The following is a 27,425-nucleotide window of genomic DNA, read 5'->3' as shown; positions in this document are numbered from 1 at the left end:
AGTGAATGCAGGATCCTTGGCTTCAGCGAAAGCAACGCAAAGCCGCCAAAGTGCAGAGGGAGCGCTCCGACCCCTCTCGCTCTCCAGGCTTCAGGGATAGCCGGAGGCTTCGGGTTCCTTTTGCTGAAGCCGGGAGAGCAAGACTCTCCCGGCTTTAGCAGAGAGGGAGAGCTGCTCAGCGCCCCTTCAGCCAAGCGGGAGGAGAAATGGAAGGGGCTCCGTTTCTCCTGCCGCTTTGCTGAAGGGGCACTGCGCAGAGAGGGGGAGAATTTTTTTTGCTTGTTCTCCCCCTCTAAAACAAGGTGCGTCCTATAGAGCGAAAAATACGGTACCTTACCACTTGCATTTAAGCTACATATAGGCAAGCTGTGGAAGTAGCAATAAAAAGCAATTGTGTGGCAGAGGTGGGGGATGCTGCAGTTCTTTCCCCTTCTATTCATCTGCTACTGAACTCTCTCCCTCTGCTGCTTTCCTGATCCCATGAACTGCACATGTGTTTTCAGATTAGGGCAGGTGCAGAGTACAAAGAATCCATCTTGCCTTCCTCACAAGAAGATGCGGAATACTTTTCACTCTGCTGTTTTGAGGTAGTCCACAAGTCTAGGCTTCTAGCGGTCTCATTCTCAGAGTCAGGTTTTTGGGTAGGCAAAACCGCCAGCTGCATGCTTCAGCTGAGCTGCAAGAACAGAAGTGGTAAGAGGGGAAGGGGGGGGGGAACAGGGACTCTAAGCTTGTGCATGCAAAGTAGATGGAGTGACCACACATACAATGCTCTTGCTTCATAGATGTATGTTGATAATACAGTATATACACAATGATTGCTTTATATAAAATAACACCTTGTTTATATAGCGACATTTAATTGCCACTTGGCCCTTCCTTAGCCCACAAAAAAAACCAGCAGTATACAAAATATAAAATATTTTTTAAATATTTATAAACAGTTGCAAGGAAAAAATAGAACTGTATGAAAATATCCTTCCCTTCTTCAGGTGATTAATGGGCTTTTAATCCGTAGCTGTTCAGAGGATACGAGTATGCCCTGCCCAACACTATACGGTCCCGCAGGAGTTTAAATAAGACATAGTAATTGCAGAAGAGGATCAGGGCCATGGAAAGGGTATGGTTCCACTTCTCTGACCGCAACAGGGAGTAGAGCTGATAGCAGACCACGCTGCCTTCAATGAGAATCAGCAGGTTGAGAAGCCGTAATGGACGGTGAAAGAGGAACTGTAGGGAGGGAAAAAAACAGTGCTTGAAGGGTCAGAAAGCAGACCGTTTTATGAAAACCGAATTCTTGGGGGCAGGGGAAAAGAAATAGAGGCCCAACAACTGCATCTGAAGCCCAAGGGCTGTAGCCACTAAGAACATTGCTGTGTGGTTCTGTTATTTGAACCACTGGATCAGATTCAAATACTAGGTTCTGCTAGAGGAAGCCGTGCGAGGACTTGTGCTAGTGCAACAGGGCTTCCCCCCCACCATGCGCCTATCCCAAACCTTCTCTAGAGGCAAGGAGATGTGAGATCATTCTGTCGGGCAAGCAGTAATGCTTGTGCTGACGGAAGAGTCTCAGTATATCTGAAGAAGCGTCTCCACGCCCAGAATTCAGCCCGGATACTGAGGTCCAGCTCCGAGGGCCTTCTGGTGGTTCTCTCACTGCAAGAAGCCAAGTTACAGGGAACCAGGCAGAGGGCCTTCATGGTGGTGGCACCTGCCCTGTGGAATGCCCTCCCATCAGATGTCAAGGAAGTAAACAACTATCTGACTTTTAGAAGACATCTGAAAGCAAGCCTGTTTAGGGAAGTTTTTAATGTTTGATGTTTTATCGTTTTTTTAATATTCTGTTGGGAGCTGCCCAGAGTGGCAGGGGAAGCCCAGTCAGATGGGTGGAGTATAAATAATGAAATATTATGATTATGATTACTACTACTACTACTCAGCTTAGCGCTACACTGAAATCCACCCCGTTATATGGCTAATACAGGGTTTCCCAATCTTGGGTCTCCGGCTGTTTTTGGACTACAAAAACTTACTCGGGTTATATTCCCAGGTACTGCTGTATATGTGAAATTGTGCATAGTGGGGAACGCCATCTTAAAAAGCCAAACTCCACCAAAAACCCACAATCATCCTCCCAACTTCACCACAATCCCTCCCTCCAACAGGCCTCAAAGACTCATGGGATTGCAGTTGCAAAGGCTCCTGGGATTGTCAGCTGCTTTCCCACTATTTGGGGGCCATTTTTGCCCATTCCGCAGGTTACATCCATTTATTTATTTGCAGGCGTCAGAAAAATTGGGCTTAAGTGTGGTGGTGGGGCGTATGAATTCTTACGTTATAATACTTACGGTACTTACATAAAAGCGGGCATGGGACACATCTGAAGGCACTGCTACGTTATAAGGCCCGACTGCTTTGTATAGGCATCGACTATGTCGCACTAGCACTCCCTGTGGCCATATTGTGCTCTCAGACCAGCTGTGGAGTATGACAAAGGGACTCTGTGAGCATCAGAAAGCCAACCCAGAGTAATTTCACGATTCAAAATGTTATATATACACTTGGTAATATATACACCCCGAATTCGTGTTGATTTGTTTAGGCATTTATATACACATATTTTCAAGCAGTAGACACTGAAATAACAGCAAGAGGTTTCAACCAAGTTGTAAATTCTGAATTAGATTGGTCACATACATAAAATATGAGGTTTCAACTCTGTTTTGGAAAGTGGAATCTTTCACTGGTAGCCATAAAATACACAAAACAAAGATACATTGAGTTATGTAATAAAGCTGACAATCTTCTTGTACGTAGGTTAAAAATATATGCAACTGAAAAGAAAAATACCTCAGGTATATATTGAAGAACAAAAGGAAAGAAACCCCGAGGGTAAAATCATAAATAGCTTTGCATATACCCTCCAAAATATTTTGGACTACAACTTTGAACCTACAGCCAATTGTACAATTAGATGTGAATTTGAATAAGTAAAAACCAATTTCATAGGAATCCTAATTCTCTTCTTTATTTTTGCTCTGGAGGTGTACAGATGAAATTATGTAAAACTAGACACTAAAAGCTGAAATAAACAAGTGGACTTTTTTGGAAAGATTAGCAATGAAGTAAGCTAACTTGATGAGAAGGCCTGCTTTAGTACCACTAATGTGCACAGGGCAGAAACTGCCCTGTATTAACTGCAAGAACCCTATCCTGTCCAATTTCAAATTTGGAGCTGGGAGAGGGAAGCAAGGGATTTATCCCGAGCCACAGTGTGAGGTCAAGAATCACAGTCTAATCCTTACCTAAGCCTGTCTACTCAGAGATAAGTCCGACTGAGTTCAATCCGATATACTTTCAATTAAGCATTCACATGCTTGCAGTTACCTTGCAGTAAGCCCAATTAAACACAACAGGACTTGCTTCAGAATAGAAATGTACTGAAAGAGAGAGGTAGGGTCCTGGGTGCTCACAATTTTTGGTTTGGTTTGTGGACCCATTTTTATCCATACCTGGGCAGTGCCCCAAGTATGTAGAATCCACTGTTTTATTTGTGGGTGACTCACTTTGTTGCCTAAAGGGCAGGCACTAGATCACCTAAATTCAAATGAGACGAAATGATGATTTGAAAACTTGTGATTTGTCTGTTAAGTGATTTAAGCTAGGAAGAATGATGTTACACTAGTTCTCTGCGCCCTCTTCCTACAATTCTCACTGGATGAGAAGACAAAAAAACAAAACAAAACGCCCACCCTGCCAGTTACCACAATAAATTATGCAAAGAGTCTCAGGTAAGCCTATCAAAAACAGATCTCAATAACAGGAACTGCAAGTATGGCGCACAACAAAATCATTGAAGAATACTGACACAGACAATGTAGTCTTGGGTCCAACTAAAGAAAGGTACAAAATGAGGATACCTTCAGCTGCCCTATTTACTTTCCCTTGACCCCTGTCAACAAATGCTTTGAGGTCACACTCACATGTGCTGGGGGGCATTGCTGTATGAACCATGTTCCAGCTTCTGCCACTTGCCCAGGTGGGCAGCTGATCTGTGTAGCAAGTCACAATACTTGGGAGGAAGCAGCTGGGTGGTGAGCATGACAAAGGCGTTGATCCACACCATGATGAGGTGTTCACAGGACCAGCGCATGTCATAGTACTGTGTGCTCTGCAAGAAACCAAAGAGGGTGTTAATGCCAACGCCCCAGAGATCTCAAGAGTGGGAAGGCGGTGCCCCACAGCCATAGATTTAAGTAGCTAACTAGGAACTGCAAGGCCAGCAAAGGACTCCTTGAGATCCTCCTTTCTCCTTGGCATACATTACATGAAATTTTTGCACAGCCAATGTATATGCCACTATGGAATATGTGCACATCCATGGTCACTGGCATGGAAGTAAAACAAGCCCGAGAACGCTTCTTGGGTACAGAGAGAAACTGGATTGGGTGTGGAAGGTCCAAATCTGCCCATTAGACACCAGTCTGATAAGAGCACCAGTGATCTATCTGGACAGCTTTCTGAGGTCTCTGGTAAATCAGCCTGGATATCACAGCTGCCCCTATTCTCTAACCATATTAATTCAAATCCTGCAATGGCTCCCGGTGGAGTACAGGATCAGGTTTAAGGTGCTGGTTTTAACCTTTAAAGCCCTATGCGGCCCAGGACCCTCATACCTATGGGATCGCCTCTCCTGGTATGTCCCACGGAGGACCTTACGGTCTTCAAACAAAAACATCTTGGAGGTCCCGGGCCACAGGGAGGTTAGGCTGGCCTCAAGCAGAGCCAGGGCTTTTTCGGCTGTGGCCCCGATCTGGTGGAACGCTCTGTCACAAGAGACTAGGGCCCTGTGGGACTTGACATCTTTCCGCAGGGCCTGCAAGACAGAGCTGTTCCACCAGGCCTTTGGCCAAGGCACAGTCTGACCCCCTCCTTTGGTAATCCTCACAGAACTCTAGCCCAATGGTTGCCATTAATTTGATTTTGAATTGATTTTAGAACGCTGTGCTACTTTTATTGTTGTTAGCCACTCTGAGCCTGGCTTCAGCTGGGGAGGGCAGAATATAAATAAAATTTTATTATTATTATTACTAGTAGTAGTAGTAGTATGAACACCGAAGGCACTGCCAAATCATGAAGTGAGCTGGGCATCAAATGCCTGCTAACAGTACCAAAATACAGTGGTACCTTGGTACTCAAATGGCTTGGGTCCCGAACAAATTGGCTCCTGAATGCCACAAACCCTGAAGTAGGTGTTCTGGTTTGCAAACGTTTTTTGGAAGCTGAACGTCCGGCACGGCTTCTGCTTGAGTGCAGGAAGCTCCAGCAGCCATTCAGAAGCAGCACCTTACCTTGTTTTCGAACGGTTTCAGGATTAAGTTCGAGAACCAAGGTACCACTGTATACTTGTTACAGTTGTCTGGGAAAGAGGACGGGGCTAATAGATGCGATGAAAAATGAGTGGACGAACCACAGCGGCACTACATGTATGGCAACACCTATCTGCCAATTGGGAGTGATACTCCAGAATCAAGCCACATTCTGCCATCCAGGCTGCCAGAGGGGAGACAGAGAAAGGGAAATTTAACCAGAAACCCACTGTGTTAACAATCCACAGACAAGATTTAGAAGGTGGTGGCAGCAGCAGCAATAGCAATGAAGGAGCAGGGCAACAGCTACCTTCACAAAGCACAGTGGCAGGAATGCCACATAATAGGCACTGAAGAGGGAGTTGAATAGAACCTCCTTGATTCTGCGGTTGAAGTCTGCTTTCAGGCATTCCACCTCGTTGCGAATGAGGTCTGGAGACAAGGGGCAGCTGTGTGTGGGGATGGGCACGGGGTTGTTGAACTGTTCTTTCAGGGACTCTCTCAGGAGAGAGAGGAAGTCTTTGGGCTTGACGAGGCTGCCAACCCCCGTGGCACCGGAATCTACCAGCTGATCCTGCACCAAATAGCCACAGTCTGTGGGAAGAGGCTGTGTTCTGCTGTCTTGGTGGAAGCAGCACAGTGGGACATAGACACCAAACCTGCAGGGAAGGGAAAGGCAAGGGTGAGATTACAGCCTGTGGTATATTAGGCATTCCAACCATGAACATCTGAAAGGAGCTTCCTGAGCAAGAGGCTTGCATTTCCTGCACCCAGGTTATTCGCTCATGTGCTACTTTTGTGGCATGCCTCAACTCCCAGGGCTAGGCAGTGAGGCCATAGGTAAAGGAGCACAACCACTGTGTTGGCTCTATCTCTTCAATTGCTGCCATTCTTCTCCCCTTTCCTACCCACCTTTAAAATCTACTCTTCCTCATTGGCTCATATATTGCATTAAGTCGATGGACCAGATGTCTCTTGACCTTTATAATGATTCTAGCAGGGAAAAGATGTTGAGATGTTCCTCCTACCCATTTCCCCCGAAAGACCTATTCAACTGGCGGCTTTTAACCCTGTCGATTCTCTGCCAATCTTGTGTGGATCAACAGGGCTTCTCTTTGTCATGTCTTGTACTTTTGGACCCTTTCCTATTTATTACATTCAGGATACAAGAGAATGATACTCACGGGTAGCCAAGAAAGAGGAGATTCAGAACAGAATGGCTACGGAAAAGGTTAACTAGTGTCCAGCAGAGCACCCATCCACACAAAGTGAGCAGCACCAGGCGTGCCAAAATCAGTGCTGTGTAGTGAATCACTGATGTAGTTCCCACCTGAGAGGCCTGCAAATTCAAACACCAGGAACCATCAGGCCTACAGTTTCTCTTCCTATATGCCGCAATACATTCCAAGAAACAGCCTGACCTACCATCCCCACATGGTATAGCATGGCTCTCAAAGCCAAAAGGAAACCATTTTTATTTTATTTCTTTGCTAGACTTAACAAAATAGTAACGAATGCTTAAAATATAGTTTTTTGGGGGAGAGTACTGAAAGCAAGTAATTATATCCTCCTTAATACTGCAGGTGTTTGTGAGGGTAAAATACTAGCTTAGTGTTCTCTCTGACAGTAGTGAGACGGGGAAAAAATGGCATTACATGTTCCTTTACATTACAGTTGTACCTTGGAAGTCGAACAGAATCCGTTCCGGAAGTCCATTCCGACTTCCAAAATGTTCAGAAACCAAAGTGTGGCTTCTGATTGGCTGCAGGAAGTTCCTGCAGCCAATCGGAAGTCGCGGAAGCCCCAGACGTTCGCCTTCCAAAAATAGTTCGCAAACCGGAACAGTCACTTCCAGGTTTGCGGTGTTCGGGAGCCAAAACATTCGAGAACTAAGGTGTTAGAAAACCAAGGTATGACTGTAATGTTAAGATTCAGAACCAATCAAAACAAAACCTACCACAAGGGGTGAGTGCTACCCCACTATAGTACCTTCAGTAAACAACAAAACTTGTTTTTTCATTGTTTGTTTAATCAGGAGTAGCCAATTTGGTTGATGCTGTGGACTACAGCTCCTGTTATATCTGACCATTGGCCATGCTGGGGATGATGGGAGCTCAAAATATCTGGAGGACACAAGGCTGGCTATGCCTGTTTTGGATGGGTGTGTGCATGTGTCAAACACTGGATTTCTGAGGACCATGCTTGGGGATCCATCTAAGACCAGACCCAACCATCTCCAAAGTGTGAGGCTAACCAAACGCAGATCAAGTGAGCCAACCACTTCCCTTTTCCAAACGTCTATGGTAACAAGGCTCTAGATCAGGGATAGCTAACATTCTACTCTCCAGATGGACCATTGACTCCAATGGTCAGGGATGATGGGAGTTGCACAACAGCATCAAGCTGGCTATCCCTGCTCGAGTTGGTGTCATGAACACGTGCAGCGGCATTCAAGATCAGAGGAATCATGGAAAGAGTTATTTCCATGTCCTGGGACATTGGGACCCAAATTCAAGGTGTTGGTACTAACATAAGGTCCTATAAAGCTCAGGACCAGATTACTTTAGAGACTGCCTTATGTACCCAGTAGATCCCTCAGGTCTGCAAGCTCTAAAGATCTCAGAAGCCTGCTCCACAGTAATACATAATAGGGCTTTCAGGGTGGCTGCTCCTGTTCTGTGGAAAGATACACACTACAGTGGTACCTCGGTTTTCAAATGTAATCCATTCTGGAAGACCGTTCGAGTTCTGAAACATTCGAAAACAGAAAACTCAATAGCCGACAGCTAGGTTTTAGGATCTTGCACTCAGCAGAAGTCGTGTGGCATGTTTGATTTCCGAGGTGTGTTTGAAAACTGAAGCATTTACTTCCAGGTTTACAGCGTTCGAAAACCGAAATGTTCGTCAACGGAGACGTTCGAAAACTGAGGTATCACTGTATCTGCACTTTCTCAAAACAACTGAAGACATTTTAGTTCCAACACAGGGTTTCCAAGCTGGACAAATGTGTCTTTGCCCTAAGTGTCTATTTTGCATTGTTTTAGTTTTGTTGTGCTTTTGTTTCTTAACCTTTCTCATAATTTCCAGTGGCCTTAGAGGTTGCAGCATCTAGAGCTATCTGAGATCCTTGTAGCAAAGTAAGTTTTGGAAACAGAAGATGCAGTATCAGAGGTCTAGGAACCACTATTTTATGCCCCATCAACAACAGTCCAAACTCTGTTCAACCCAAAAATCTTATATAAAGTCATCAGAAGCTTGGACTTGGAATGCCATGCACATTTAAAAATGACCTATGAACAACTGACTTTCAAACTGGCACTCGAGAGATATCTCACCAATGAATCACACCCTGTTTGCTCGTCTGTTAATCTCACAATTTCTCCCTTGGTTAATACTTTTAAGATGCAACCTCTACTGGCACTGTCAATCTTGCTTGAATGAAGTGCTGTTCACTTAATCTCTGCCTGTATTGCTATAGGTTCCTATTGGAACCTCACTGACTCTACCACTAGTGCAAATCACCCTGGGCTAATCCACTTTCTGGTTGTTAAAATTTAAGACTATTCCCAACAAATCCTCCCACAGTTCCTTTTCTTTTCACCTGACGTGGCAGCTGTTAACATCAGTAAATGGCAGCACTTCACCAAGGTGAGTGAACATGTAGGCCAGGGGTCAGCAAACTTTTTCAGCAGGGGGCTGGTCCACTGTCCCTCAGACCTTGTGGGGCCAGACTATATTTTGAAAAAAAATAATGAACAAATTCCTATGCCCCACAAATAATCCAAAGATGCATTTTAAATAAAAGGACACATTCTACTCATGTAAAAACATGCTGATTCCTGGACCGTCCACAGGCCGGATTTAGAAGGCAACTGGGCCGGATCTGGCCCCCGGGCCTTAGTTTGCCTACCCACGATGTAGGCTTTTCATGTGTGGCAAATAAAAAAACGACAAGCATCATACTGAGCTCCTTCTAAACCTCTGATTTCTTTGGGAGAGTTAATTGTGACAACATTACCTCAGAGATGAGGGCCCATACCAGCCTCCGCGCCAGCATCACTGTGATAAATGCTGCCAGATGGTAATCAATGAGGTGAAAGTTCTAAAGGAGAAAAGAACAGCGTATTCACCAGGGTGAAGGAGAGGCCAGAAAGGCAGGAGCTGCTGAGATGACATAGCAGAAGCATGGAAATTCCTATAAAGGAGAACCAGGACACACTGTGAACCATTCCAAGTCTGCCAGATAAAGAGGGAAGAGAAGGGGACAGATTAAGCACATAGAAGCAGCTTGGGAAGGCTACCGTATTTACAACTGCCACTTAGAAAGGAAAACCTAGGAGCAGACATTCTGTAGTTACCTGTGAATTTCTGGGGGTTTTTTGAGGGAAGGAAGGCAGTAAGCATAAGGGGAAAGGCCCCACTCTTCTGGGGTTGTGAAGCCAGCCTTTGGGATCTGGAGGAAGGGACTCTCCCATCAATCTCCAGACACTACAGTGACGCGCGCGCACACACACACACACACACACTCACACTCAAACATTAAATGAAGAGAAAAATGGTCAAACACACAAAACTGCACTGGCGACAGCCTCACTCCCTTGAAGGAAAACAGGAGGTGGGGGAAGGGGCTGTAAGTGGGAAAATGACCAGGTCAGGATGAGTCACAAAGCAAGGAGGGAGGGGTAGATTGGGAACCTTTTAGAACTCCATTAGCCCAGTAGATAGTAACCCAATAAAGAGAGCATGTAGAGGGAAGACCTGGCTGCCCTCGTTCCCTTGATAAAAACAGGAATTCACAGGCAAGTCCAGAAGATTCATTGCTCCCCTTAGGGGAGGAAGGCAGCTAGTTTAAGGAATGTTGAAAGACAGTACACCCCATGGCCAAAAGCTCCAAAATGCCCTTCCTTCCTACTCCCCCAAGTGTAGAGCTGCCTTGAGAAGATGCAACCCAAAGGCTGCCTTTGAGGGAGAAAAGGGGTGTATTTCATAATGTCTGGGAAAAAGAAAGGATGGCAGACTTGGTGATGTCAGCTGAGCTACAGAGACACCATGATTAAACTTCCCTAAGCAAACTGCAAGAAGGGCATGCGGCCAGCAACATGGACTCACCAGTGACGTACAGGAGGCAGGGTGGTTGTATGGGTACCACCACACGGTCTTATAGATATTAATATACTGAATAAAGAGGGCCACCAGCAGGTAGATGAAAAAGAAGAACTCAAACAGAAGGTTCCCGTCTACAGGCAGCTCAGGGATTCGGCAGTGTCGCACAGGCTCAGGGGTGATCAAGGCTGTAATTGGAGGAGCAGAGAGGCTGATAGCACTACCATTCCTGAAAAAGAGAGAAACAACACGTCACTAACTCTTGCCAGTGTTCCTGGGATATCTCACCCTATTGTGGGTTAAATGCTTAGCATTTAAGAGTATTTAAATCAATGCTGGGGGAAACCTCTGCCTGCAATTTTGGCCAAGCAACACCCACATGCTCTAGCCATGGCTCCTGTAAGGTCTACTTTTCCTTTGCAAGAACAGGCAAATCAAGCTATTGTTGCCGCCTGCAAAATGCTACCTTGGTTATTGCTGCTTGCAAATACAGTGCACTTTGCAAGCACCGTCAATCAACTGACCTTCAGTGATGCAAGTGCCACCATGGTCTCCAACGGTTCCAAAGTCCTGCAAGGTTTGCTCACTCCTGGCAAAGCTAACACTAGGGGGGATGGAGAAAGAAAGGATCTGGTGTGCTGGCCAGATCCCGTTTCCCACACCAGGTTTAAATTGTTCAATGTTAACTACCTCAAGAGATCCTTACAATTCTTTAACATAGGTCAATATGTTCATCCCCATATTGCAGATATGGGGCATATTTGTCTAAGGTCAACTAGTAAGAAAATCACAGAAGCAAGGTCTGAACTGGACACTTCTTGATATGCAGCTTAACCACTGTACTACACTGAACAGTCCTTAACACAAAAAGGCAAAGTACTACACACAGCACTCTCAATGATTTAGAACAAGTGATTTCTCTCTCTCTCCACACAGCCTCTGGTAGTATGGGCTGTGACATGAATGATGAGTAGCACCTCACCACAGGCAAGTGCGATGCATGCCTTTGTCAAGAATTTGACACTTTTTAGCTTAGTATGGTGGGATGGAAACACACGTCACATATGTCCTGTGTCCTTCCACAGACGCCCCTTGTTTTTCCACTTCTGCAGAAGCCAATGCCAGAAAAAATGGAGCTCAGACCATCAAGCAGAGATACCAGATTTTCCCCAGCCTAATCCTGTTCCAGCTTTGTCTGGTGTATCAAGAATAAGATAATGTAACCAAGCAACCCCCTGACACTAGATGCCTAGCAGTGCATTCCAATCCTCTGGCTTCCTTATCTTAGCTTTCTCAACCTTCAAAACTTCTATGATATGCAATGTTTATTAACGAGCAGTGCTCAAGTCAAGGCCACAATTTGAAGGAACAATTGGAAATTAAAATCCAACTAGCTGGAAGAGACACCCCATGACCCAGTGAATATCCAAATCTGAGCGCCAACTCTTGGAATGCCCAGAAGAACAAAAAACAACTGGTTTTATATAACATTTAAAGATGCTTCGATGAAAACACTTGTATGTGTAACCTTGATATAAGAACTATTGCTTTCTTTTCATGTGTGCTGTACCTTACGAACTGGAACTGATGGGCCACCTGAGGGGAAGGGGTATGTAAAGGCTTTCAGGTCACACAAATGCCTGAGGCGGCAACCCACCTGAATCTCCATTGCCCAACAGGAGTATGAGATATAAAATGAGCCAAACACAGAGTCAGGCAAACACACACTGTCAAATTCAGGGCAACAACAAGTGTAAAGAAACAAGATTCTTGTGAACCCAAGTGTGACCTGATGATAACAAGTAATAACAAAAGTTCTGCCGCCCACATTTAAGCCCACAATATTACGTTTTGACTTAACCTGTTTCTTAGACTAGTGCCGTTGCCACAGTTCCCACCAACCAACGTCTGGAGAGAAGGCAAAGCTGAACGGCTTAGCTGCTGCCGACTGGGTCCCCTCCTTCCACCGGGCATGACCAGGAACCAATCCACCTCTTCCACCTCTGGCAGCCTTTGCCCTGAGATCTAGGTAACAATTCACAAGACTTTCCAGCTCTGCAAATGAGAAAAAGAAAGAAAGAAATTAGTTAGTTCAATTGTGCCTCAAGCATCTGCTAAAATGAACCAAGTGCCTTAGATAACTCCCATGGCCCCAAAACTAGCCTTTTACAAAGTGTCAAGAAGCATATGGATAAGAGGAATTCAGCTGGCACGGTGTACTTCAGACACTTTCAATAAAATCCTGCAACAAAGAATCCTGAACCAGCTTATCAGCCATGAGATAAGACAACAGGATTTATGGAGTACTAACTTGAGTTTAAAAAACTGGAAACAGAAAGAAGAAGCAACAGGCAGTTCTCCCATCGGAAGGATGAAGTGAAATCCCCCTAGGATTGGTATTGGAAGGACAGGATGCAAGACTACACTGGTTTTTGGTCCGATTTTGCAGGGCTCTTCTTATATTCTTATCTAAAATATTAGCAACATTCCTTAACAATCTGCAGTACCCGAGAGTTTTGACTTCAACAAAATGTCTGCAGAAAATCCTCACATGGGTGACTAGCTGCAAAGAAGTCAATGCTACTGGACCCCTCATATGAATAGGGCATTTTGGCAAGTGTAACTTGAAGCACGTTACTTTGGATCCTACTAAAACAAATAATTATATTTCCGCTCTGATACATCGGAAAAGATGGATTGGAATGAAGACAGTGTTGTTTCACAACAATGGCCTATGTGAGACAGTACCTGGAATTTCTGGATCCCAGCCTATTAATTGCACTTTTGTTTCTACTTTCACTGATCCCCAACTACCACCTGGGAGTAGAAATCCACACCTCGCCCGCAGCACACGCCAGGGAACATAACCATTATAGGTTAGAAGATAGATGGGGAATCTGTGGCCTCTCCAAATGTCCTATGCCTATTTCCCATCTACCCCAGCAAGCATGGTCAATAGTGATGGAATACAGACATTGTAGACATTAGGAAGGCCACATAGCCACCAAAATTAGGAAGATAATATAGTTAGGGCACATACTGCAGACCATTTTTATAGCACCACCAATGTGCATGACATTGTTGTAATCTAGACTCACACAAAGGAGTAAGTTGCCATGACTAACAATCATTACAAGCTTTCCTCCTTTACTTCAAAATAATTGTCAGCAATAGCTATTGGTCCTGTATTAAATTAGTATTGAAAGCTGAAAACCAGCATACAACATTTCCTATTGGGAGGTTTATATGAACAATGATGTGGCCTAGGTTGTGGCTGACACCGATTTATTTGGGATGGTGAAAACCCAGAACAGAAACAATCAACTTGGTACACAGCAAAAACGAAAGGACAATTCCATGTTAGGGATTAGTAGGGGAGAAAATGGAAAAAAAAACAACTAATATGTGTTTATGGTGTTCATTGCGTTTGCGATCTGTATACAGTTCTGCTTGCCTCATCTACAGTGTAAGTTCAGAGAAGGGCAACAAAACTCAAAGGGTTGGAGTCCCTTAATTTAGTTGTATTTTAGTACATAAATATGTACGTTGCCTTTCCATTAATAATGCCCAAGGCAACTAACATTATAAAAAACAAGGTCAGAAGTAATGTAATAAGAACTTCTAAAAGCAGGCCACAGAAAATACGACTGGCAAATGTCTGACAAAGCAGATGAACCTTTAACAGGCACCAGATCACTCAGGGCAGGGAGTTCCCATAGGAATTTCCCTTTGAGGAAGTGCTTGAGCAGCCTAGAGAATTGTTTCCTCCTCAATACCAGACCTCAGGGTTGCACAGTGAAAATGGCAATTGATTTAGGACTAACAGAAGAGAGTACCTCCCATGAGGCATAATTAGAGTGAATTCTGTAAGTTGTGAAGATCGCCTTTGTCTTGGATGACTTCAAAAGGGGGTAATACAAGTTCATGGAGCGTAGTGATCGTAGAAACTTGTCACTGATTAATCTAAAGGGGCGCCCATGTTCAGAAGCACTGCACCTCTGGATACTAGCTGCCAAGGATCAAAACAAGGGAGGTCCCTTGTCTTCATGCTCTGCTTGTGAGCATCCTGGAGACATTTGGCTGGAAATCTCATGCAGTTGGAGCCACTGCTGGAAACAGGATTCCAAAATAGATGAACTATTGAACTAGCAGCGCTCTTCGATTATGGCGTTACTTCACTTGACCAGTTGAGATGCTACAAGATGACATTTAGCTGCCAAGGCATAGGCCTCTATTGAGAATTAACATGTGAAGCAAGCATGTTGATATGGTGGGGCTGCCAAAAGATGCAAATGAAAGATGAGAACATTCTGTATATCAAAATAGGTTTTGTGGCCATACAAACTTAGATCAAAATATTACCCCTTATTCAGGGGATAAGAACTCAATGTCCTAATCACTTCTTGTTTCTTACTCTCAGTGTTGTTATCTACATTCCTGCCCATGGTAAGAGTTATCTATTGCCACATTAAAACTACAAGACAGGATACGTATCTAGGCGGATTTCCTGGGATCATTTAGTAACTGCATCACATGACAGCATGGATTCACTTTCAACTGCCTTTTACAAAATAGGGGCATGGTCCAACCACATTAGAAGTGCTTCAGTCCTGTTGATTCTAATGAGAGAGATATCAGAATGTGCTTAGTTTTATCACTGAAAGCTTTAATTAAAATATATGCAACATTCTGTTACGATCTGTAGAGGCAAGTCTTTGCTCAGTTGCAATTATTTTGTATGTCTAAAGACCTGTATGTATTGCAGCAACACTGTTTGCCTTATGGAGTCCAGCTTCCATATTGACACACTGGACTTTCGAGTTCAAAGTTGGCAAAATCTTTTATTTACTGACCTTGGATAACACTGTCAATCAGAATAAAATACTATTAGTAGGGGAAAAAGCAGCATGTACATAAAACTGACTTTTTGTTTAGATTCCCTGATTTCTGCTTTGTGACTAAAGATAAACATTTTAAAGAGAATAGAGAAAATGATGTTATGTGAGAGAACACAAACACATATGTGCATTAAAGGGAAGCCAGAATTACTGGCGACAAAGGCTGACAAGATCCTAAACAGCTGCCACTTTGGTAGAAAAAGTGATTCTACTGGCATCGCAAGAACAACTAATCAAAAAATGTAGAATTTTAAAAACTTGCTAAAAAGGAAACTTTTCTGTTAAGCTTTGGATAGAGCTAGGTAATAGAGAAAAATGTGGCTAGATTTTGGACAATTGTGACAGCATTAGAAATTCCCATTGTTCTAGGCACATGTGAAAAATGAACATAAGATTTTAGCTGCAGTTCATTCATTTTCAGCTTTGTATTCTTGTTATAAAAAAGTGTGCCTAGACATTCCATTGTTGCACCCATAACCTAGGTTTAACATGCCATTTAGCTCCTAGCTTTCATATCTCAGTTTCTAACACTGAATTGTTATCATATGGAATGAGGGACTATTACTACTACTAATTTATTATCCGCCCTTCACCCTAAGGTTCCTGGGTGGGTTACAGCCATGGTTTGGCCTAGCATTATGTCTGCATCCAGGCTCACAGTTTTAACTCGCTTAACGTTATGTGTGAACTGGACCAATATACTGTAAGGCAATACTTTTACTATGCAAGAAATCTTGATTTGAAATGTGTATATATACTCCACCTCTTATAGTAGAAGGCCCACAAATCAAAAGAACTGGCAAACCGCTTCGGCCTCGTCTTGCTAATGGTTAGGCAATTCTATCTGTTGTATTCACTGGTGCTGCAAACACCATATTCAGTGTCATTGCATATAAACATAATACATACAGATAACTTGCCATGTCTGCTTACATGCAGTAGCCAAATTACTCATACAGTGGTGCCCTGCAAGACGAATGCCTCGCAAGACGAAAAACCCGCTAGACGAAAGGGTTTTCCGTTTTTCGATGCGCTTCGCAAGACGAATTTCCCTATGGGCTTGCTTCGCAAGACGAAAACGTCTTGCGAGTCTTGCGATTTTTTTCGCTCCCCCCCCCTTTCTAAGCCGCTAATAGCCTTTTAGCCGCTAAGCCGCTAAGCTGCTAATAGCACTAATCTGCTAAGCCGCTAATAGGGTTGCTTCACAAGACGAAAAAACCGCTAGACGAAGAGACTCGCGGAACGGATTATTTTCGTCTTGCGAGGCACCACTGTACTGTGCACCCTTCAGTTTTATTAGGAACCATTACTCTTAATTATTTTTGAACTTTTAAACTGCCCTTCATCGTAAAGGCTCCCTGGATGTGTGTGTTTCTGTACAAATCTATATAAAATTAACATTATAAACACATGGATATACAACGTAATTACAGCCAACGGAACCAAATCAGTAATTCAGCAGCAGCTCCTCCACACACAAGCATAAAAAAGTGATTAAACATGCAAAGGAGCTTAACGTGGTAGACAACCAATGCACCACTGACGGGGAGAAAGTTCCAGGAAAATGGGGCACCCTCACAGAGAAAGCTCTGCGTTATGCTCCCTCTCAACTGCCACACTCGTTGGCAGAACCATGAGAAAGACCCCCTCAGTCAATCCTAAGGGAAGAATTCAACGCAGCACTAGGAATATCATTTTAGCTTGCCTGATAGTAAGATCTCCCCCTCTCTGTCCCAGTGCGCTATTCTGGGGGCTATCGCAACCTACCCAAGCCAATCTGGTGGTCGAGGAGGAAGTGTCACTGTGGAAGTCCTTGTGCGTGCTTCTGCTAGCAAGATGGATTAGCTGCATTGGGCCCTCAGGCACAGGCCTGCAAATACAGTACCAAGGAAGGCACTCCTTCAGATATTTGGCTCTTAAGTCATTAAAAGCTTTATAAACCAAAGTTAATCCCTTGAATTGGGCACAAACTGGTAGCCAGTGCACCAGCAGAACCAGTATTATGTGGTTCATTCTTGCTGTACTACTCATAACCTATACAGCTGCTGTCTTAAAAAGGAACCCCACATCTAACACATTGGACTAAGGCTTAGGTATTAGCCAAAAAGTGGGCCACCATCAAGCACTGGGACTTTGCCCGTTTACTTCACACAAATGAAACCTGACTACTCCCAGAGACAGTCAGAAGCAGGGCTGGCCCAAGCGCAGGCGACAATTTAAATTCTGTAACCGAGATAAGATCATACGTATACGTGTGGGTAGCAAATATTTAATCCATGTTTAAACTTGGCACCAACAACCCATTAAAATCACAACGAGCCACCATCAGTGGGGGCAGCCAGGAGCTGGTAAACAGTACTGGGAAGGAAAAAGTATTAGACTTTCCCTGTATTAGACAGTTTTGCACAGCTCAGAAGCTTTTTCCATAATGGAGATAGTTTGGAGCTGGCAAAAGCATGCAGGTAGGAAGTCGGGGAACCACCTGCTTTTCTGCCACAACCTGATTAATGCCCACCAAAAGCAACTTTTCCCAGTCACATGCAAGGTTGCAAGTACCATGAAGTTAAGGTCCCAGGAAGATAGGACCACACTGCAACAAATAATTTCACAAGGGTCTTGATTTTCTTTGGGAAGCCCTAAATGGTTTCTGCCAAGTATACGCATGCTGCAATTCCCACCTATTTGTGTTTTTCCAAACTTGGGGGAAGCTCACAGAGTCATTCTGTTCTGAATCAAAGTCATTCTTATTTTGGTGCATTCATTCCATTATGTGTGTTATCCCAGATATTTATGCAGCTACAGACCTGATCAATGCAGTCTGCATAACATATTGCTTCACCACAAGGTATGTTTACAAGTGATTAAAAATCAACAAGTTCTTACAAGCCAACACGAACGCAGCAGCCTCAGAAGAAGATACTATGCATGGAAGCAAGGTTGAAAAACACATTAATTCAGGGGCGTAGTGTGGAGGGGGTTGCCAGGCTGATGGCCCTGGGCACATTTTTTTAGGGGGCGCGGCACATTTGGCCCCTCACGCTGCCCTGCCAGCCCTGTGCTGCTTTGCAAGGCTGGAATCTGATCTGAATGATTTGCCCGGCAGGGCAATATGAGAAGGATGCAACAGCCATGTACCTTTCGATACCAGTCTCTCCCTTGCTTTGCGAAGCAGGGATCGAAGGGAGCATGGCTGTTGCATCCTTTGCACGCCACCCTGCCAGTCCCAATCTAATTTGTGAGGCTGGGGCGATCCAAGGGCTGCGTCGGCCAGCCTCCCGTGTGGGTGGGCAGGCAGTGAAATGTGGTTCTGCTTGGCTCTAGTGGGTAGGGGCATATTCCAGTGGTGGTGGCGGCAGTGAGGGCTGAAGCATTGCGCATCCACCCCAGGCACTGGCAAACCATGCTACACTTCTCTATTAATTGCTACTAGAAATAATTTGTTCTCCTGTAGTCCAAGAGAGAGTGTAGCATGCACAGAAGGGCACATGCCCAAATGAATGAAGGGAGGTGGGGACCTATCCCTCCTCATGAACACCACGAAGAACTTGTCCACCCACCAAGGAACTCCACACCATAAGAGAATCAAAACAAGTGAGATAATCTAAATAGAATGCACAAAATAGTGCAATGTTTTTTGCATAATATGATGCAATCGTAAGTACTGACTGGATTTTGAAAACGAAATGAGTTAACAAGAGAAAGGCTTTTCACATGGTGACATTTTCACAATTAAGGCTGATTCTGAAAGCAGATATATTTTTACAAGGTGTGAATTAGGGATACACATTCTTTCTGTTAACGTACAAGCAGTCAACTTGGCACACATCTTTTTTGCTTCTATTGAAAACCACTAGAAATGACATGTTGAGTGACGGGAAGAGATTTTAATGACCCTAAGAATCAGGAGATGGATGGATAGGCTAATTAAAAGTATTCAAAAAATAGAGGTATTTTATATCATTTCAACATAATTTGCATGATTGGTGCCTTGTCTTGATGGACATTTCTTTAAAAAATATACTGGAATGGATCCAGTTTAATGTAGTCACACATAAGTCCCACTGAAATCAATGGGTCTTGTTAGTCATGACTAACATGGATTGGATTCAATCTATTTTTTATTTTTGTTTCACAACAGAAACTCATTGAATCCTTTTAAGAAATATCAGTTTACATTATTAGTATTTATTATTTATACAGCACCATTTTAACAAGAGCATGGAACTGGTCTCTCAGTTTACATTTATTGAGCTTAGAAAAATGAATTGATTGAAAACATTAGAGCAGGGATTGCCAACCTGGTGCCCATGGGTACTGGTGTGCCCACTAGTACCTCCTATGATGCCTGCAAAAGGCTCAGTAAGTATCTCCTCAAAAATCCAAAATGCATGAGACTGGCAGTGGTAGGGGGATGCCCACATCTTTTTCTGTTTCTGTCTCTTTCCATTTCTTTACATGTGGCAGCCATTTTGTGTTATGTCAGACACACTACAGCTGCCATGTTCCAGCATTCAAAATTAGCCAGGCGCCAGTCACATTTTGCGACTGAATGGAAATGTCCAGGAGCCATGCTTAGTGCCTAGCATCTTCACTTTCCTAGTTGCAGTCAGCTGGTCTGCCAGGTACAGCGGCAGCAAAAGATGCATGTCTCTTGCTGCTGCGCTACCCCGCCAAACAACTGATCTGCCCAGTAGCGCAGCAGCAAAAGATACACTTCCCCCCCTTTTTTTTGCTGCTGCATTCCCAAGGTGAATCAGGTAGGAAGACTGGTAGGAAAAGGCAAGGTAGACTGGTAGGAAAAGACACATTTTTTGCTGCTGCACTACTCTGCAGTCACCTGATTCACCAGGCAGCAATAATAATAATAATAATAATAATAATAATAATAATAATAATAATAATAATATTTTTTGCTGCCGGGCAAATGAGGTGTTTGGTGGGGTATAGCGGCTGCACTACCCTGAAGACCCCCAGACTGGCCCAGCAGCATTTTGTTTGTTGTTATTGTGGGCTGCCTGGTCTGGTAGCGGGGTAGAAAGAAAAAAGGCGCCTAGACATTTTGTTTTGGCGCCCACAGCCTAGGTCCCAGGAGCCACATAGCTCCTAGCATTCCTATCCCAGTTTCTAACAATACATGCACCTATACTACTTTCTCAACATTCTCAAATGTGCCCACTCAAAATGTTTGCGACCTCTGGACTAGTGAGACACTAGTGAAAGGGATACAGGTGCTGGAAAAAGACCAAGTTTGGATGCATACTTAGTCGTGGTTAGAGAAGACCCTACTGAAATCACTGGGACTGAAGTTAGAACGGTGGGTGATATCCAACTTAGGTTGATGACCTGCACCACATACCTGCAGGTAAGCCCCTTTGACCTCAACAGGACTTACTTCTAAGCAGACATGTATGGGACTGTGCTATGAATTGCGTAAGACCACTGATTTTAGTACATCTGTTCTGAGTATGACTAACACTGAATACCAGACTAAGTCTGGATCTAAACTTATAAAGCAGGAGTGAGAAACCTTTTTGGTTCCACAGGCAGTTCCTGGTCATATTTGACAGGTGAATGGGCCAAACTACTGTCAATCACATGACATCACAATGTGCAAGGTGCTTTGAAATTTTGAAGTTGGGAAGTCCTCCACCAAACTGTTTTAGCAGAGGAACCCATACAGGTTTGCATGGAATCCTCTGCAAAAATGATGGGCGCGCGGACATCCTTTTAAGTGAGAGATTCTGATTCACCTCTACCACCCAATCTCATTATTGAACTAGGATTTATAAACTATTAATCAACTTCCTCTTATCAATAGTGACTAGTTGCATACCAAGTGTGACCAAGCAGGATTTATTACAGGAGGAGAGTTGAAGATCAGCCTAACTAAATACATAGGGGATAATTATTTACTGAAACATATGTAACATTTGTTTGCTTAGATTAAAGGAAGATAAAAGTAAACCTATATTTATACAGCACCATCAGTAAGCGTGATATTTTATAGTGTATAAAAAAGGTTTTCCTATACTGAGGAGCTTGCAGTGTAATCTTACAACAAAGAAAGAGGAGATGCGGTAAACATCAAACAACATGTGGGTGCTTCTGTTCATATGTATTTAATTTAGGCTTAGTTCCATGCCTAGTTACCATAGTGCGTAGGAACTAAGGGGTTATGTCAAAGGCTTTATGGAAAAGGTTGAGTTCCGAGGTGAGATTTGAAGGAAGGAAGAGAGGAATCAAGATAGTTGCATTATCTTTTGAGGGAGCAGAAGACCTTTGCACAGTGAAATACAGTGAAGCCAGAGAAGGAAAGATTATGGGCAAGGTTGAATGTGCCCATATTGAAAACATGGAACCGAAGTGAACTGGCAGGGCAGAGGAGATGGACTGTTGGTGGCGGTGGCTGCAGGGCCAGAGGCTGACCCAGGGGAAGGGACCAGCGATTTATGGGGTTTATGCCTCCTGCGAGACAGGAGTCAGGGCTGGAGGGAGTGGAAGAGTCTGAGCAGGAACATATGGGGAAAGGATGCAGGATGCAGGACAGGAGCCCGAGTGAGAGGAAGGGTAGGATGCACCAGGAGAGGAGGAAGACAGGGTACCTGGATGGTGAACGTGGACCGTCAGATGGAGGTACCCGAGTTTGGATGGAGACGTGGTTACACCAACAGTCCAGCTCAGACCATAAGCCTGAGGAGGGGATGCCAGCCACTTGTCGGCAGAAGTATGTGCACATGTTCTGTGCACCTTAGGAACTACTGTAATTGTGTGCTTTGTCAATAAAGAATTATGCTACCCACCGTTAGTCTTCCTTGGGCTGGGTGTGCTCAGGACACCAATGAAATCATAAGCAACCATTAGGCAGATTATGGGAAAAAATATTCTTTCCTGAAATACTCTTCTTATGACTACATAAATTGTAATACTTACATCAGATTATATCCAGTGTTCGAAACTCCCATTGTTCTAGGCGCATTTTGTGACAGGGAATTTTATTAGCGCGAGCAATTTCTGAGCTCTGGGTGCAGTACTGCGCCTAAAATTTCAGATTAAAACTGCAGAGTGGAAGGAAAGGAGGACCTTTTTCTGCCTCCCCACTTCCAGCTGTTCTGTGAAGACTGGAGAAGAAACCCTCTTAAGAATATTAGGGGGGTGGGCAAGGGAAGGAATAGACCAGGTGAAAAATGAACATAAGATTTTAGCTGCAGTTCATTCATTTTCAGCTTTGTATTCTTGTTATAAAAAAGTGACATCTCTTGTTGCGCCCATAACCTAGGTTTAAGGTGCCAGTTTCTAACACTGTTCATACCCTTCGAGTACTTCCAAATTCAGAACTATATTTTGTAACGTTGCACCAATTTAGAAACCGAGCTTGGGGAAAATTAAAAAAACCAAAACAAAGAAGCTATGTCACCTGCTTCTTAATTTAACTAACCAAGGGAGCAAGATATTGCATATTTAAAGAGTGGCACCTTTCCAACATAGTTTGGAAGATTATGAATGAGTCATGGACTTGCATGCTTTCCTCCCCTTCCAGCCTCTGGTACATGGCTTCTCTCTCCATTTCCTGTTTAGCACCAACCATCATTTTGCCAAAACATCTGAACTATGAACCTGCCCTTCTCTGGGGAGTGCAATCCCATCCAAAGCAGCCTTGTCTTTCCAGTTCTTTGAAAACTCTGCATGCATAATACTGCCATCTTGTCTGACTAAAGTTTTAATTTGCTGGCCCCAATCCAGCCCGTTAATGCCTCTAGGCGCTGTTCTAGAACCTCAGACACCTAGCCTGATTCAGATAGAACGGAGAGATAACGCCACTCTTAGCATTTAGCCTTGAAGATATATATCTAGAGAGAGAGAGAGAGACTTCATTTAAAATAGACTTTTATATTCACAAAAATATAAAGGATGATGGTGTGACAAGGATTAGTTTGGATATATATTTTGTGCCTTAGCACATTTTGTCTTTAAAATCAGAGATGAGGATGAAATCTAATCATTTATCACCACAAGTATCAGTACTCCGATCATCAATATGCTTATTTTAAAGTCTCATTTCAAAATACTCTTAGGATCGCTAACTAGAAGGTGTGACCCACTAAAACTGCCATGCAGGTGTCCATGTGCATAAAGCCCATGGCAAAGCTCAGACATACCTAGGACTGAAAAACAGTATGGCCTAGTTGCTTTGCAACAGCAGCTGGCAACTGCTACAACCAGCTGAAGGAATCAAAACAGTTTCCTAGCCAGGAATATAGCACCACGGCCTTGTTGATCCTTACCAGTATTGTTGCCAATGCACACACCACTTACAACAGCTTGGCTATACCTAGGATTGCACAGCAACACAACACTGTACATGAAAAAGATTGGATTTAAACTCAACACTCGATTCACTGAACAATGGCCACATTCGTCCATAACGCTACCCACAAATCTAATTAGTCTGCACATTAGCAAGGAGTCCCCACTTTGCTCCTCTTTTTCTAAGGAGTAGAGCAGGGGTCAGCAACCTTTTTCAGCTGTGGGCCGGTCCACCATCCCTCAGACCATGTGGTGGGCTGGACTATATTTGGGGGGGGGGGAATGAACAAATTCCTACGCCCCACAAATAACCCAGAGATGCATTTTAAATAAAAGGGCACATTCTACTCATGTAAAAACACACTAATTCCTGGACCGTCCGTGGGCCGGATTGAGAAGGCGATTAGTCTGCATCCGGCCCGCGGGCCTTAGGTTGCCTACCCCTGGAGTAGAGAAACAAATCAGAGTAGCTGGCTTCTCACTCATTGTTAATTTGGAGGTAAACACAGAATACTAAACCAGCTGATAGCCATGGTTTGTTGGCATTGCGTGTAAGCACAGCCTATGGTTCTTAGCAGAGAGTAGAGTGATGCATACATATATCTATTCCTCACCAGTAATTACAAGGAGCCTAAGTAGGCACACGCCCTTTGCAGATACCAATGGAAATATTCAAATGATCAACTTCAAAATGGAAAATCTGTGAGAGACAGCTAACCTACTTGTTTCAGAGTGCTGTAAATTAAGTTGAGCATCCCCACATTTTAAGGGTTGAGAAAAATGAAAACACTGTTTGGTGACCCTTCGTATCAAGAAATTTCTGAGTGTAAGTCAGAAGTAGGCCCTTCATAAACTTTTCCGTTAGCATATTTTTCAAAATGGAGCAGGCAGCTTCCCTTCATTGTGTCTGTTTCCAAAAATCCCCAGTTTTTCCAATCTTCACCAGTGTCCAACCTCTCCTGCCTATTCTTCAGAAAAATGAATTCACAGTAATGGGAATTTACCCTTTTAAGAATAAGAATTATTCATTATTTCATATCTATTATTCATGAAGACATTATTCACATGTGCACTAATGTAAAACCGAAACCAAACCTATTTTAGTCCAAAATTCATGAGCCACTTCCTGAGTTCAAGTGACCACAAGATATAGCTTCCTGACATAGTAGGAAGAGATGCTATTTAAACTAGAAAATTAAAGCTGCAATTCACCTTCCTGAGAGTTAAGCCCTACTTAACTACATCTGAATACATGGCTGAACTAAAAATATAACAAATTTTGTCATTTAATGTTGAGCCAGCAAAACCACAGAAGATTATTTCAAAGTACCTTTCGCCTTAAAACAACCACCATCATCCACACAGGATTTCCTTCCAGAGGTAGCAACATTTAGGAATGTAGTGTTAACGTGCATTTTGATGACAACATAGGTAAATGGTTGCATTGTAATTAACACTTTCAAGGTGCTGATCAACATTGTCCTGTTGGGGCAATTTCTCAACTGGGGCCAGAAGCCACAGGTGGATCCTAATGAACACAAATTCTGTTGGAGGTGTTTTGAAAGACAGATCCCAAATACCTGCAAATTTGGGGGATAACTGAAAAAAGCAAATCCCATTCTTACCCACATATGCAAGTTACATTCACACAGGCAAACTGCACACATTTGAGTACGGTAACAATATTATGCTTTAATTGTTTCAGTTTCAGTGTCTGTTTTGGCTTAGATGGGCACCAAATTGATCAGAATTCTGAACCTGTTTTTTTGGGTTTGCTCTGGTATGTTTGGAACCCACCTGTTTAGTCCTTCTAACTGAAATGTGGCAAGCCTTACTGCTTAGCAGATGTGCAACCTTATCTTGTGCCACATGTCTAATCGGACAGAAGTTCTTTGAGTTCAGTCGGGCTTATTTCCCCATAAAGTGTGCACAGGATGAAGCCTAGGCAAAATTACACAATGTTTAGAGAGGCAGTCAAATGTGCTAGTCACTTGCTCCTGCTGAATGCCTGATTCTGAGGGATACTCCTGAAGTGCCTGACACTAACATACAGAGCCAAACCTTTCAAGTCCAGATTTCTTTTTTTGGAGACAGAAAAAGGAGTTTAAATAAGCCTCAACAGCCTCCACAGAATGGAAAAACATACATATCAGCCTAGGTAAACTCAGCCCTCCAGATGTTTTGGGACTACAACTCCCATCATCCCTGACCACTGGTCCTGTTAGCTAGGGATCGTGTTCAGGTGTTGTTGGACTACAATTCCAACCACCCCAGTAACTGGTTGGCCTGGTGGAAGCTGGAAGTCTAGCAACATTCAGAGGGAACAAACTAGTTAACCCTAGGTTTTCATCTACAACCATAATATCACCCAAGGAGAACGGGAGGTGGCATTTCTTTATTTTAAATGCGAGGCAACCTAATTCCTATACGAAAAAGGGGGAGGTTGAAGAATGAGGTGGGGGCATGACTTTTTTCAGCTGGAACTCACCGGAACTCAGTTCTGCCACCTCTCAGGTGGGTGCCATTGGCATTCTAAGAGAATGAGGAAGGTGTTCGTGGTTAAGTCCAGCACCTCTTTTCCTAGAAAAATAGGACTGGGTGAGGGAAAGAGTGCCACACTGTATCAAGGGGAGTGGTAGGAGGAAGAAGAATCGCCTCTCCCCATATGAATCAATCTCGACCCTGCAATCGATGTCTGTAAGGCCACAACATAAGAATGGGCCTTTTCTGAAGTGGCTCCCTGCTTGTGAAATGCTGTCTCCAGGGAGGCTCGCCTGGCACCTTCATTACCTACCTTTAGGCACCAAGCAAAAGTGTTCCTTTTCCCCTGGGCCTGTGGCTAATTATACAACCTATGGCCATTTAAACCGTGGTGCGTGTGTGTACGCGGCTATAGTTTTTGCTTCTTACGTGTTTTCATGTCACAAACCGCCCTGCGATCCTTACGTGAAGGACAGCATAGAAACCTATAAATCAATCCATCAATAATGCATAAGTAAGTAAATAAGAAATATTCTCAAGTGGTGTTTGAGAGTGAAAGAGAGAGAGAGAGAGAGAGAGAAAGAAAGAAAGAGAGAGAGAGAAAAAGAAAGAAGTGAAAGACACGTGAGGAAGAAAAGTGTATGTATTGGGGAAGAGGGGGGCGGGTTGGGATGCCAGTGAGTAACTGAGCAGCAGCAAACTGGCAATTAACCCAACGGGAAAGAGGAATGGATGAAGAGCAGCAGAAGGGGGAAGAAAGAGGAGAAGGAGAGGAAATTTTAAAAAAGGAGGTCTTCCCCTTTGGCTGAGAGACAAAGAAAGGCGGGCGGGAGCTAGGCCGACGGGGGAGGCTCCCCTTTCCTCCTCCTCCTCCTCCTCCCTTGGAAGGGCCTTCCTGGGACGGTGGGGCGCCCCGTCCGCGCACCCCTCGCCGTGAGGAAAACACGAGTGTGAGGGAGGGAGGGAAGGAAGGAAGGAAGGAAGGAAGGAAGGAAGGAAGGAAGGAAGGAGCGGCCGCTCTCTCGCTCGCGCCCACTCACCGCCTCTCTAGCAGCACCATGAGGGGGTCCCGCCGCCGCAGCAGCAGCAGCAGCCGCCTGCCCGCTCTCGGGGGCCCGCCAGGCTGCGGAGGGGACCCGTCCCGGAACGTCCCGGTCCGGCTCCCCGTTTCCTCTTGTCCCTCCTTTGCTCGTTGTCGCCGCGACAGCAGCGGCGGCGGCGGCGACTGCAGCTCCTGCCGCCCTGAAGAGACGTGGCAATGAGGGGCTGA

At 44.2% G+C, this 27,425-nt stretch overlaps 1 protein-coding gene across 2 annotated transcripts; it reads right to left on the bottom strand.

The window, feature by feature from the left end:
- Positions 1 to 920: 920 nt before the first annotated feature.
- On the bottom strand, positions 921 to 27,425 carry TMEM39A (transmembrane protein 39A). 2 transcript variants are annotated; one of them, XM_083593602.1, is made up of 9 exons: positions 27,196 to 27,425; positions 12,334 to 12,527; positions 10,479 to 10,701; positions 9,388 to 9,471; positions 6,554 to 6,708; positions 5,680 to 6,028; positions 3,984 to 4,171; positions 2,349 to 2,478; positions 921 to 1,230 (listed from the first exon to the last, which is right to left on the bottom strand). In XM_083593602.1, the coding sequence occupies exons 2-9, from the start codon at positions 12,444 to 12,446 to the stop codon at positions 997 to 999; spliced, it is 1,476 nt and encodes a 491-aa protein (XP_083449728.1). In that variant the 5' UTR covers positions 12,447 to 12,527; positions 27,196 to 27,425; the 3' UTR covers positions 921 to 996. The 2 variants fall into 2 exon arrangements, with proteins under 2 accessions (XP_083449728.1, XP_083449729.1); XM_083593603.1 differs by having other exon boundaries at positions 2,358 to 2,478.

Source organism: Podarcis filfolensis (assembly GCF_964270895.1).
Source record: "Podarcis filfolensis genome assembly, chromosome: 17".
NCBI classification, from domain to species: domain Eukaryota; kingdom Metazoa; phylum Chordata; class Lepidosauria; order Squamata; family Lacertidae; genus Podarcis; species Podarcis filfolensis.
The sequence above is the reverse complement of the archived record's forward strand: the minus strand, read 5'-3'. Positions and strand labels throughout refer to the sequence as shown.